The 13,627-nt window shown below is 37.2% G+C and overlaps 2 protein-coding genes across 4 annotated transcripts; one reads left to right on the forward strand and one right to left on the reverse strand.

Annotated features, from left to right (window-relative positions):
• Positions 1-1,666: 1,666 nt before the first annotated feature.
• LOC147858640 (isocitrate dehydrogenase [NAD] regulatory subunit 1, mitochondrial-like) lies at positions 1,667-5,081 on the forward strand. Its single transcript, XM_087325910.1, has 4 exons — positions 1,667-2,229; positions 3,318-3,557; positions 4,150-4,228; positions 4,526-5,081. Exons 1-4 carry the CDS (start codon positions 1,699-1,701, stop codon positions 4,798-4,800), a joined length of 1,125 nt encoding a protein of 374 aa, XP_087182036.1. The 5' UTR covers positions 1,667-1,698; the 3' UTR covers positions 4,801-5,081.
• A 1,238-nt stretch (positions 5,082-6,319) lies between these two features.
• LOC147858641 (adenylyl-sulfate kinase 3-like) lies at positions 6,320-12,490 on the reverse strand. Of its 3 annotated transcripts, none has more exons than XM_087325689.1 (6): positions 12,001-12,490; positions 10,447-10,587; positions 8,480-8,629; positions 8,240-8,358; positions 7,067-7,151; positions 6,320-6,953 (listed from the first exon to the last, which is right to left on the reverse strand). In XM_087325689.1, exons 1-6 carry the CDS (start codon positions 12,410-12,412, stop codon positions 6,901-6,903), a joined length of 960 nt encoding a protein of 319 aa, XP_087181815.1. In that variant the 5' UTR covers positions 12,413-12,490; the 3' UTR covers positions 6,320-6,900. The 3 variants fall into 3 exon arrangements, with proteins under 3 accessions (XP_087181815.1, XP_087181813.1, XP_087181816.1); XM_087325687.1 differs by having other exon boundaries at positions 6,320-6,919; positions 12,001-12,480; XM_087325690.1 differs by lacking the exon at positions 10,447-10,587 and having other exon boundaries at positions 6,320-6,919; positions 12,001-12,489.
• Positions 12,491-13,627: the final 1,137 nt, after the last annotated feature.

The following is a 13,627-nucleotide window of genomic DNA, read 5'->3' on the forward strand; positions in this document are numbered from 1 at the left end:
TTCATACACAACACCTCTCTTTTGATCATTTTATAACTCCACTACAATCTATACTCCACCCTTTTGTCTCTAGATCTAGCATGTGCATTTTTTTCCTTTTTGTAGGGCATTACCTGTTGCCACTACCATAACGAAATATGTGATTTTGGCCTTTCATGTAGATGCTAGGACGTTTCATTTCATTTCTATCCCAAAATATCTACCATATCATACTAACTTTTGTGTAGATGATGCAAGGTATGCATTTTGCATACTTAGGTATGAAAGTAATTGCAAATTATGTGAAGGACAGAGCGAACTCAATATTTATGTTGATGACATAATCTTTTTCTTTGAAACTCATGTGACTCTACACCATCTCAATGTGCTAGATGGTTTTGTCGCTAAAAACAACTTGCAAACCTAGGAAAGAAAAAGGCAAGATCTTCCACCCATCAACACTAACTTCTTAGCAAGTTGAAGCAGTGGATTCCTATGCATATGTAGGAGTCACATTTACAAGCACAAAGGTACGCTTCTCTATAAGCCAAGGTGCCAAAGGTTGACTCGATTGTGAGAATCTTATAGTAAGGTCACTTTGGTGAAAATACACAATGATACTAATTGCATGTGATAAGCACTACAATGGTGTTGCAACTAATTGAATGTTGTTGTCCCATAGGCAAAGCCACCTATTGATTGACTAGATAGCTTTCAGTTGTTGTAATCAACAAAATTGCCAGCACAATACTCCCCTTGAACTTCCATAGGTGTGAATATCCCGTCTATGAAGAAATCCCCATTATCTCAAAAACAAAAAAGGCAAACATTTCTTAGTTCAAGACAAGCTACCTTAACAAATACGCCAAATTTAAGAAATGTAACCCAAATTATGATGAACAACTAGAGATCATGCGAAGTTGTTAGAGCTAGTGCACAATCGATTAAATTCTCAATTTCAACATTTATCAGTAAAAGTCTTGAACACCAAGAGTCACTACTCAACTCCACGTAGGTCATACGCTTTACTCTAGCGACAATAAAAAGAAACCCATCCATCTCTGTACTCCCAAGTAAGATGCTTTCTCCAAAGATAGATACAAAGCCATAGTCGGGAAGACTTGGAGGCTGGAGTCGCTGCGATCGAGGTGGTGCGACTCATCCGAGTCTGGGATGGAGGTGGTGTGGCGTAAACACAACTAGTCGAACTAGCCTTCCACCAGTTTAGTGTTACATACCAAGGGTCAGTCAGCTTCGAATTTCCCGAACAGGAACAAGCAGAGAAAGGAGTGAAATGTGGCCGCCCCGTTCGGTTCTCGCAAGGCATCTATTTGCAAAAGACTCTCTTCTCTTTTCTTCTCTCTTCTTCTTCTCTCTTCTTCTTCTCTTTTTCATCATGTGTGAATGAAGTGTTGAAGTTATTAGTTGACCTTTTGTTGCGTCTTTAGAGTATGGAAGGGACACAAACAAACAAACAGAGACAGAGACAGAAACAGAGTATCATATAAACAAACACATCTGAGACTGAAACTCAGAGAGAAACAGAGCATCATATAAACTACCCATTTGAACTAAAAACAGAGTATCAAAAGCAAATCCTCCCTTGTCTCTCGCATTGAAGAGATCCCTCCGCACAGAGGCAGTGACAGAGGCACAGGCACAGGCACAGGCACAGAGAAGAAGCAGAGAGGGGTGCAGAAGGACAAAGAAAAATACTACATGGCTTGTCGAAGATTAGGCCCCCACCTGTTTAAGACGAATCGTCAAATTCTCTCTGATCAGATCCGAGCCGACCCTGGCTTCCCTCGGAGATCCATCACATACATGCCACGTCCTGGCGACGGATCTCCTCGTGCCGTTACCCTCATCCCCGGAGATGGCATCGGACCTCTTGTCACGGATGCAGTTGTCCAGGTAATGAAAGCTATGCATGCTCCTCTCTATTTCGAAACATACGAGGTGAGTGGGAAGATGAATAGTGTCCCTCAAGAGGTTCTTGACTCTATCAAGAAGAATAAGGTCTGCTTGAAAGGAGGTTTGGCTACCCCTGTTGGTGGTGGTGTGAGCTCCCTGAATGTTCAGATAAGGAAAGAACTCGATCTTTATGCTTCCCTTGTTCATTGCTTCAATCTACCTGGACTCGAAACTCGACATCATGATGTTGATATCGTTGTTATAAGAGAGAATACGGAGGGTGAATACTCTGGACTTGAACATGAAGTCGTATCTGGTGTTGTTGAAAGCCTTAAGGTACACATCTATTACTTTCCGCCGAACTTTATTGACCTGTACAATTTTTGTATGCTCAGACACTTATGCCATCATCTTTTAATGTAGTAGTGCAGAACAAGTACATTCATTTATTTTAATATAGTAGTGAAGAGCAACACTATTGTAATGCCTGTTATTGAAAGAATTAATGTAACTCTGAGTTCTGACATATTTCTTCATACTTTTGATGCTTGTATCTGAGTGTGTTAATAGTTTACCTGTGCATCATCCAAAGAATATCTGCTTCAATTACAATTGTGCAATTGTCAAAATAATATTGTGAGACAATTACAAGATATGCTATTGAAAGCTGAAAGGATATATTCAGTTCCTATATCTGCTACCTACTTTTGATGCATATACATGAGGATCTTCTGTTAGTTCTGCATCATCGATTGGTTTTACTGAATATATTTAATAATAGTGAAATCACAAGAAAAGTTAATGTTGTGAGCAAAATTTAAAGAGGATTTACTTGGATGCTCATACGAACAATGCAAAGAAAGATAAAATTTCCAGAAGGATTTACTGGTGTGAAAGTTTGGGGCCTTGTAGCCCAGCTGCTTTTCAAGATACTAAAAATTTATTTGAAGCTTATTCCTGGTTTAGTGATTAAAAGAAAGAAGTCTCAGGAAAATCTTTCAATGTTGTCTAATAAAAAAACACGATTCAAAAAGCTAGGAATAGTACAATATCTGAGTCATCTAACTAAATATTTAGTTCATTTATCAGATCTGAGTATGGATGAATATCGGAAATTTCAACATTTTGGTTTAAATATTTACAACATTTTGGTTTAACTAACGTATTGTAATAACAAAATTTTCATATCTCTGAATCATATTGGGATTAGAAACTTGCACATATGAAAAAAAAATCGAATTATAAAAGTTAACCTGGTCAAAGTCTGCACAATAGTTAACCTGAGATGAATTCTGGCTCCATGCCAAATGCACATGTTGTAATATCTGATATGCACATCAATGCTGATCCCTGATAATTCATATTTAACTAGATACCTATATCAGCATATTTCCAGCTGTCTTCTTATTGCTTTATCTTGCTAGGTGATCACAAAGTTCTGCTCCGAACGGATTGCCAAGTATGCGTTTGAGTATGCCTATTTAAACAATCGAAAGACAGTTACAGCTGTACACAAGGCCAACATCATGAAGCTAGCTGATGGTCTTTTCTTGGAATCATGTCGGGAAGTGGCGAAGAAGTATCCAGGGATAAAGTACAACGAGATGATTGTGGATAACTGTTCTATGCAGCTTGTATCACGTCCACAGCAGTTTGATGTGATGGTACGTTCCTTGCTGTGCCCTGTATGTGTGTGTATGTATGTATGTATGTATGTATGTGGGGTATGTGTGTGTAGACATCATTTCTTAAATTTAGCTCTCTATAAGGTACCAAAAAATGTAGAATCAGTCATTTAATTGTCAGATTGTGCTTTTGTCAAGTTATTTCCTGCATTGAGAGGAGGGTGGTTAGAGTCAAAAGGATTTATACCATTTATTGATTCTGGGCTGACAAAGGTTATTGCATTCCTGATGGCAAAATTTATTATATTATTCAATCAAAGCTCTCATAAGTCAAATATAAGATATCCACATTCTTGCATATTCCTATCCACATTTCCTTGATTGCATTTTGATAGTCCGTATGGTCTCATGATCCTTATCAATTACATCTCTAACCCTGCAGCATTGTTTCACGTAGAGAGATATGTGCATATCACACACTGCTTATAAATAGTAGACTTATTTATGCATACATGTCGAAAGTGAACTAACATATTGAAATTATACATTTAAATAGTTATTGTTAGTCTCTTTTAAGTGGGTCATTTTTCCTTCGGTTCATGGTAATTGGCTTATTGTGAACTATTACCAGGTTACACCGAACTTGTATGGGAACCTTGTAGCAAACATTGCAGCTGGTATAGCTGGTGGAACTGGGGTAATGCCTGGAGGTAAGTGCTCTAAATCTATGGCTATCATGTGTAATCTGCATTACATATAGCTATGGCTATCATGTGTAATCTGCATTATATATAGCTATGGCATGCACATTTTCTATCGCAGCTTTGTTTACTGATGTTCCTATTTATCCATTGGTTTACCTTTTGAAGGTCTATATATTCTTCAGTTTAGGTTTAATTGCCTCATATTTTTTGAGTTGTGATGTTTTGGTGTTAAATTGCTGGTCTTTTATTTTCCACCTTTATGAATATCTCATCATTATATATGAAAATTGTGTGAATTGGCAGGTAATGTAGGTGCAGAACACGCTGTTTTTGAGCAGGGTGCTTCAGGTGGTAATGTTGGAAATGAGAAGCTGGTTGTACAGAAGCGAGCAAACCCTATAGCATTGCTGCTGTCATCTTCTATGCTTCTCAGGCATTTGCAATTCCCTTCTTTTGCTGATAGACTGGATCAAGCTGTGATGGGTGTGATCAAAGATGGTGTTCATCGTACAAAAGATCTTGGTGGAACTAGCTCTACTCAGCAGGTGGTTGATGCAGTTATTGAGAAGTTGGATTGACAAGATAACTAACTTGATGTGGATCATAAGAAGCAACTCCATTTTTTGGTGGTTCTGTGTAACATTCACGAATTGCATGTACTGACAAGTATAATGCTACCATAGAATAACTCCACTCCATGTATAGTAGGAAATGAAGTTTTTGAAGGATCTTCCTATCAGGATCTTCTTCTTTGAATAATTTGATAACGGCACTCTTGTGCTTTGCAGTTAATTTTGGATTAAGCCTCAGCTTAATTTTAACAAAAGGGAATAATACTCAATTTCCATGTTTTCTTTTTGGTATCAGAATCATTATGAATTAAACGAATTTTAATTGAAGGAAATAATATTCAATTGCAACATATTTATCAGAAGCGTTCATTAGGTGGTACTTATCATACACAATACCCTGGTGTGTAACAAAAGAATGCACACAGGACCAAGCAACCTTCAAATTTTTCGCATACAACTACTTTGTGTTACTAATTCTAGGCTAAAAATGTTGAAAGGTTGGTTTTATAGCAGTCCTGTGGCAGATGAATAAGTTATTTTGTAGGAAAGGCTGTTGACTCTAAGTCTATTAGATGGAGTGGATGATGGTGAACATAAATGCTTCTAGTGAAATATGCCTGAATTTTCAATGGTGAACATTTAGTGAATTGTTAAAAGAGTGAGTGCTATTATAGAGTAATGTCTATTACAGTACGATGACTCTTTTTACTCACGCTTATTTTCAAAGTTTGCATGGATTGCATAATGCCTTTTTCATGGGAGGTGGTTACTTATCGCTTGTTGGAATGGACCACTGCATTGAAATGATGAATAGATTTTGACCTTTTGTACTTAGCTCCTTCATATCTAGTCAGTGTAGATGTACTCCAATCTCTACATCAGTGGGGGTTATATGTGCGCAGTAATTGATTGTTTGTGCAATTCTTAACTTCACACCATGGTGAGCATCATTTCTATTTACACTGCAATTGCTTGCTTGTGAAGTGCAAGTCAATCTTATAAATTATAAAAGCTAAAAATTTAATAAATAGAAAGCTCTACAATCATGTGTATTAGCCACTCCCCAACTGGACTATAGTGGTCATGCAAGGAACGGAAGTTATATAAGCAGATATGGTGTACTGAGTACCTGCATGGGACCATGTGATGGGTGAAGATCATAAATAAGATACAGAATATGCAAGTAAGCAGATATGGCTTATTAATATGCCATAATATAGAGAGAGACAATGTGATGGGTGGAGATGAGAAATGAGATGGCAAAATCGCCGAGAATCCTAAGAGATCAGAGATGAGATCATATATTAATGTACCCAAAGAGGTCTCATATTAATGCATCCTTATTGAAGCTATAATGTAATTTAGTAATCGATGATGTGCAAGGCGAACATATTCAATCAATAAAAGAACGCAATGAATGATTAGGATGTAATCAACAATGTTTAGAGAGAGAGACAACAACAGTTGTAGCTACCAGTACAGAAGTGTCTCGTACATTTTCACTATTTTTGAGCAGGCCATGGTCTCTTGTGTCAACTTTTAATAGTAATACAACTTTACATTTTGTCTTGAAATGTAGAGGTTCAAAGACCCATAAATTTGTATTAGGTTTGTATATAGCTGAAGTAGACTTGTGTTTCACATTTACATGGCAGGAGTTGTGAAGAGTGACTTGACTGTACAAGGGTTCTACAAGAAAATTGATCTTGAAAAAAATATGAAAGAACAAGAGATGCTGATTGTAGTTAGAGAACCCCTTTCATTTTACCCAATCATGCCATGGTTGATTAGCATTACCCACATGATTCAGGCCTACCATCATGTTCTCAAACTGTATTGCCTCTGCACAGGTTTCTAAGGCATTGGCAGAGATACAGGATTTGGCTGAAACAATTAAATTGTTGTATATCTATAAATATGTATATATATGTTCTCTTCGCAAAGGAAATTAAGGAAGAAGAATTCGATAGTCAAGGTGGAGGAGCAAAAAAGAATCGTTCCTCCAAGTATGAAATTAGTTGCTCCGCCATTTCAGATGGTGTTGGGCATCTTCCTTCTACTGTTGGCTCCATCACAATCTCACAATTGGAGGGAGGCTCATATGGGTCATCGATTCCAGTGAAACCTATATATAATAGCACAAGTATGCCCAAGATGTACTAATATTTTATAGAGAGCAGTGCAAGTCATTCAAAAAGAGAACTAAATTTTCATAATGAAGTATGCATTTCATTTCTGTTTCAAACAATATGCTGAGTTTTTTATATCCTACCTCTGATTTTGCCAGCCCGAGCAAGCTTATAAAGACCCTTGGGATCCCGCTCCTCACACAGTTGTAATGGAAAATTCATGTATACCTACAGTGATATGAATATCAGTAATTATTAGCACTACAATTGGATAGTATGGAACTTGTATTTATGCTATGATCTTTCGGAACCATGTATCTCAGGAGGCACTCAGAATAATTCACATCTCAATGCTATGACATCTAGAATCATCATTAAAAAAGACAGTACATGGATAATAAAGCATAGCTTTCGGCATTGACTTAAATGGCTTAATCATTAGCAGACACATTGTTATGTCCCCAGACATCAGGATGGGCCATTACAGCGTCCGGACTATTGCCAAAGATCCATAATAAAAATATTGAGTTGGATCTCCTGTGAATAAACACACATAGTTGAGTAAATGCTTATGAGACCCTAATTTTGATCATTGAGTGATTGCCACTCTCCTACTCTTGTGGCAAAGATTGCCTCTATAGCTGAAAGGCAAACGTAATGTTCACCCCATTGGACTTTCTTTTGAATTTGTCTCATTTAATATTATGTGTGGAGTGAGATGCTGGAGAGGTGAAATCAGACATGAGGTAAAATAAGGATTCCCAATTTCTCTTCATTCATCCTACCCTAATGCCTTCATGAAAAAGGATTTCTATTTGCTGTACACAATGAGCCTTAAGAGTTTAAAGTGTTTTCAATGTTATTGTATGTTGTGATCTACACTCACACAAATATATTTCCATGCATTATATTCTGCATTGTCACCCCTCACTTCCCATTCCCTCCCACCATCATTCTTCTTTTCACCATTTATTGGCAACCATTCATACAGCCAATGAATGGGTAGCAATAAATCTCATCTCGAAAATAATCTGCAATAAACGAATCTCATCTTGAAATTTGGTCTCAGCACTCAGGTTTACAGGCAACAAGGACATGACTCACAAAGATAGGCATTCATATTTGAAATTTATATCATGTGGAACCTTCAAAGAAGGGTTATACAAATTAAAACGAATCCAGGGATCCATTAGAAGCGTAGCATGCGCAGAATCCTTTAAAATACTAGCATGCAAATCATAACATGACTAAATAAACAATGTAGCTTTTCTTACCATATGATAACCAGATGGTGATTGTCATCAGAAGATGTTTACCTCAATAAATTCCCCTTCTTCCAAAAGCTTGCGGCATGCATCCCTATCTTTTCTATATGGTGAAATCAAACTGGCAATGCAGATTATCCCTGCATCAACAAAAAGCTTGGCGACTTCCCCTGTCGAATGAAGATAGGAACATGTCAAATGCAGATGAATCATTATGGCATCATTTGGGAGAATACGCAATACACGTGATGGCATATACATAAAGAGAGGGGTGAAAGGACATTATCTTACCAACACGTCGGATATTTTCAGTGCGATCCTCTGCAGAGAAACCCAAATTATTATTGAGCCCATGCCGTAGATTATCACCATCTAGTATGTAGCTTAGCTTCCCTCTATCCATAAGAGCATGCTCAAATGCACAAGCCAAAGTACTCTTTCCTGAAACAACAATAACTTTTTGAGCTGCAGCCGCATATCTCTTGGAACTCAATTTATTTGAATGAGCACATGCTTAAATAAAATTAATGAAGGAAGAAAAGAAAATTGCAGACTCAAGATTAAAGACAGTTTAAACCATACTAAATATGCAAATGAAGTCTACAATATGAGAACTTCCCAACTGAATGTTACTTATGAGCAAACGGAACAATAGGATATGGAATCACCACAGTTATCATTTGATAACAGTCAAAATTCACCAGTAGTAAACAGGGATTAAAAATGAGCATTAATAGCAGAAAAATGTGTCCACAGTACATTTGCAATATCGCAATACATTTCCATATGTTTGCAATGCATTGCATGATACCACTTATTTTACAATATATTGATCCAAATCATCCATACTTCCTTGATTGAAGAGACATTGCAGAATGGGCTGTAGGTGGGTGCATATATTTCATTGTTATTTGAAGTTGTTATTCACTATTGGTGGATTACTATGACTCATCAAAAGCACAATTTATTTTAGGGCTGAAAGTAGATTTGTGCACTTTGCAAACTAAAGTCTAGCAATGCTTTGATTTGCAGCAGTGCAACTTTATTTTCAGATTTGTTAACCCTTTCAATGGAGGTCTCAGGTTCCTATGGAAATTTTGGGCCAAATGTAGAAGAACAAGGAGATGAGATTTATCCGAATATTGGAGACGTTTTTCCTTTTAAGTTAGTAGAGAGCATATCGGTGATCTTTGATTTCCCCAACGCAGATCATGAATATGAAAAATAGCTTGGCACTTGCATTTGAAGGCTTGCCTATGAAATGCATCATGAGAGAAGATTTAAGACAGAGAATGCTCACAAGACTCGACCATAGCGTGATTTTACTTTTCATCATGCATAAAGACATAAGAGAAATAGGGAAAAATAGCTAAAATATAAGAGAATAACTGGGACATATATTCTCTCTATGGTGAGCATTTACTTCAGACGATCAGTTTTCTGTCTTTGAATTGGATTTGATTGACCAATTTTGTTTGATTGGAGGTTGATCTTCTGAATTCTAATTCCTTTTATCACCCATCAATGGCCAAGAACCTTCGTGGATATTCCAGTTCTGTTTGCATGTGTCCAAAACTTTGACCTGAGCTTCTCCATCAAGTGAGTTGTATGGCCAGTTTTCATGCCAGTCACAGCTAGCCTGAGTCCATCATCGACTTTAATCTGTTTATTTTGACTACACCTGCCTTTATTTGCTTACATATTGGACGCTGACACCAATTTCAACTATGAAATCTATTCCAATTGAAATGTTAGCTGATCCACATATTAGCATCACCGAAATTTTCACTCCCGTTTACAAGATAAATTGTCCACAGTACAAGAAACCCTTCGGAGGTACATAACCTTTGTATGCCTCTACTTTTTGGTCTTCTATATTAAAATCCTCGTAGCATATACAATATATTAAAGTAGTTCAGGAACATGGTTAGTTAGAGGAGGCTTCACTCCCAGACAGCTATTCGTCTTACCAAGTAGAGCCATGTTAATAATGACATTGCATTTATTTATTATAGCATCCATATGTCCCTTCTTTCCTCAATTGAGTACTCTTATCATAGATTATCTTGCTTGAAGCATTTACCTTATATTACTAAGATATACCAAATAAGTTTCACTTCACTATGATTTTATGTGCATACATACTAACAAATTTCATTATGATCCAAGTTGTATGCTAATAACAAACACATCATTCTGCTAAGACATTAAGATCACAACTAAATCTAAGGCAACTTCAATGAGATAGTGGTGACTACCTGATCCACTTAGTCCAGTGATCCAAACCACACAGCCTTTCTGACCGATTAGTTTTTGTCTTTCTGCTTTTTTTACCATGCATGTCTGCCAAACTATATTTGTGGACTTTCCAACGGTTATTGCTGGAGGATAGATTATACCTTCAAAATGTAACAAAGGTTCTGTTAAACATGGGTATCCTCACTATGTACTCGTTCTTAACGTCAAGTTCATTAGAAATAAAAACAGGTTCCAGCCATAAAAGGGAAAACGGTGTTAAATTATCAAACAACAAATCATAACTCGTTTAAAAGAGGATTTTTTTATCAAAATTAATGCATCACTTTCATTGGTGACTTCGTATATATAATATAAATATACATACATACATACATACATACATACATACATACATACATACATATATATATATATATATATAGAGAGAGAGAGAGAGAGGGAGAGGGAGAGGGAGAGGAGAAAACAGATACGTACATATGTATAAGCATGTGTATGATATAAATAGATAGATGTGTGTATATGGACCTTTAAGAGAAAAGTAATCTAGCTTACGAATTAAGTGTGTTAAGGTTATAGAATAGAATGAGGGAGAGAAATGAAGGAGAATTGTTAGTTATGATTCATTGGAAAATCCCCTAGAGCCGGTCTTCTGCATGGTTTAAGCCTTGAATGCATCTGCATATGATTAAAAGATTGATCTTTTAACATCAGCATGATACCAGTTGATGGGGAAGAAACTCCCCACTATTGTCTCTGCACTTACATGCTTACATGCAAGATTTCCCAAATTGATCTAGCCATCCAGATCCCAAGACTAGATGCCAGAGGCCTCTGCTTTTGCCAAGTCCTTTGCAATATTAGGCACCATGTAGCTGGAGATGGGAATCCATCCCAGCATTCTGTCTACCACTTGTGCACTTCACAAATTGGTATAGTCATGCAAATCCCAAAACCTTAAGGTGTTAGGAACCTCTGGTCTATAGCTATAACTTGATGAAACCTTACAACAACTTGGCACCACCTCAGAGTTAACTGGAGATGACGGTCCATCCCAATATTGCCTCTACAGTTGTGCACAAAAGATTCCCCAATTTGGTCTTAACCATCCAGGTCCCAAAACCTGGAGGCTTTAAGGAACCTCGGATCTATAAGTAGCTTGAAACAACCTTACGGCAACTTCGCACCACTTTAAAATTAACTGTAGATGTCAATCCGAGGCCCAAAGTAGCCAAATCTCACTCAAAAAACTGATTCGAACAGGCTGGATATCCGTGTGCTGCTTTCAATCAAGGAACATAGAAGATAATAAGAACGAATATTAGTATCTTTCTTTCCATCAAGTAAATGCAACATAGTAAGTTTGAATATCATTAACTTTCTCTTCTGTGTATGGATAAGCTCTCTCTGTAATGAAGTAAATGCAGACACATAAAAAGCCCCACTTCCATCAAGAAATTGCAGCATGTGAAGTTGAACAAAATTAATATCGTTTAGTGGGAAGCCTATATCTATGTATGGCATACATGCGATGATGGTCATAAAGAGACACGTGCCTGGGATTGAGCTCACGTCCTTGTTGATGACACCATTCGAGTTCGGTGCGATTCCAATGGCATTTGTGTTTACAGCTGCATTATCACTGGTAGTAATGGTTCTCTGGATCCTGTAAGAGCGATGGTGATGACCTTGTTTGCGAGAAGGAGAAGGAGAAGAAGGAGAAGAAGAGGATTCATTAGATGGAGAAGCTTCGATGCTGGATTGAGCAAGATACAGATAAGAAGGGGAATGATGATAGGGTCTCATCTTGGTGATGAGAAGGAAGTGCAAAGCCTTGGGGATCTGGTACTGCAAGGCCTCAGGTGGAAGGCGAGCAGAGAATGCGCTTCCATAAGGATGAGGATGAGAAGATGAAACCCTAATTGTGGCACAGGAAGAGGAGGACTGTAAATGCTGGTGGGAAAGCATGGTTCTTCCTTCCTTGGCTTTCTTTCTGAAGAAGAAGAAGAAGAAGAAGAAGAAGAAGAAAGTAGAGAATGATGGGCTTTCTTGCTACAACAGAAACCAAACAAAAAAGATGAAGAAAATTTTATATATACATATACACAAGGATTTGTATGTATCATGTATGTATGTATGCATACATATACACTATACACAAGGATCAGGATTTGTATGTATGTATGTATGTATGTATGTATGTATATGTATGTATGTATCTATCATGTATGTCTGTATGCATATGTTTGTATGAGTGTACGCAAATATCTGTATGTATGCATATGTCTGTATGTCTGTCTATATGTATGCATATGTCTGTATGTCTGTCTATATGTATGCATATGTATGTATGTATGTATGCATATGTCTCTATGTATGCATATGTCTATATGTTTGTCTGTATGTATGCATATGTATGTATGTATGTATGTATGTATGTATTGTGTGTGCGTGTGCGTGTGTGCATGTTATGTTATGTATGCATGTCTGCATTGTATGTATGTATATATAGCATTCATGTATTTTATGTTATGTATGTATGTATGTATGTATTCTCCGACAAGTGTCAAAGACCCTGGATCTTGTTGTCGCAATGCTCACGGCCTATACATCCCATTTATATATGTCACGTGCTTCTCGCACACACCCACTGAGTCTCTCCCACGACCTTGGTCTAATGTTGCTTTTGTGGCATCATCATGCCTATACCCACAAACTGAGGACTATAGGTAGAAAGAGAGAGAGAGAGAGAGAGAGAGAGAGGTTTCGATTATCAGTGAGGCCTATAGGTAGAGAGAGAGAGAGAGAGAGAGAGAGAGAGAGAGAGAGAGAGAGAGAGGTTTTGATTATCAGTGCCTCTGTTCATCACACTTAGTCTTGTCTATTGTGACTTATGTCAACACCCTTGCCTGGGTATCTATGTAATTGTGTATGTGTGTCATGTATTTAGGCTTCCTTTTTACCATTGCTTATGTTGGTTGATGAGTGGGAATGACGACACCTTGCATGCATGCATGTATGTATGTATGTATGTATGTATGTATGTATGTATGTATGTATATATGTATGTATGTATCACTCATATTTGACCATGGTATTCGTATATTTGTATGATGTAAGACTTTGTTCAATCTTTATGTCTCCACCATGATGATATATCATGTGTTTTATATTATAGATGTT

This window comes from Azolla caroliniana, unplaced genomic scaffold, assembly GCF_043228905.1.
Source record: "Azolla caroliniana isolate FFs.n. ecotype wild unplaced genomic scaffold, voAzoCaro1.0.p SCAF_10, whole genome shotgun sequence".
Lineage (NCBI taxonomy): Eukaryota > Viridiplantae > Streptophyta > Polypodiopsida > Salviniales > Salviniaceae > Azolla > Azolla caroliniana.

Bases quoted from the DNA above. Each gene is read 5' to 3' on its own strand.
- LOC147858640 (XM_087325910.1), top strand. From the start codon at position 1,699: ATGGCTTGTCGAAGATTAGGCCCCCACCTGTTTAAGACGAATCGTCAA. The intron at 3,558-4,149 runs GTACGTTCCTTG...AACTATTACCAG, and splicing joins CACAGCAGTTTGATGTGATG to GTTACACCGAACTTGTATGG. The intron at 4,229-4,525 runs GTAAGTGCTCTA...GTGAATTGGCAG, and splicing joins AACTGGGGTAATGCCTGGAG to GTAATGTAGGTGCAGAACAC.
- LOC147858641 (XM_087325687.1), bottom strand. From the start codon at position 12,412: ATGCTTTCCCACCAGCATTTACAGTCCTCCTCTTCCTGTGCCACAATT. The intron at 8,630-10,446 runs GTAGTCACCACT...TTGTTGTTTCAG, and splicing joins CACTGGACTAAGTGGATCAG to GAAAGAGTACTTTGGCTTGT. The intron at 7,152-8,239 runs GTAAACATCTTC...ATATCACTGTAG, and splicing joins AAGAAGGGGAATTTATTGAG to GTATACATGAATTTTCCATT.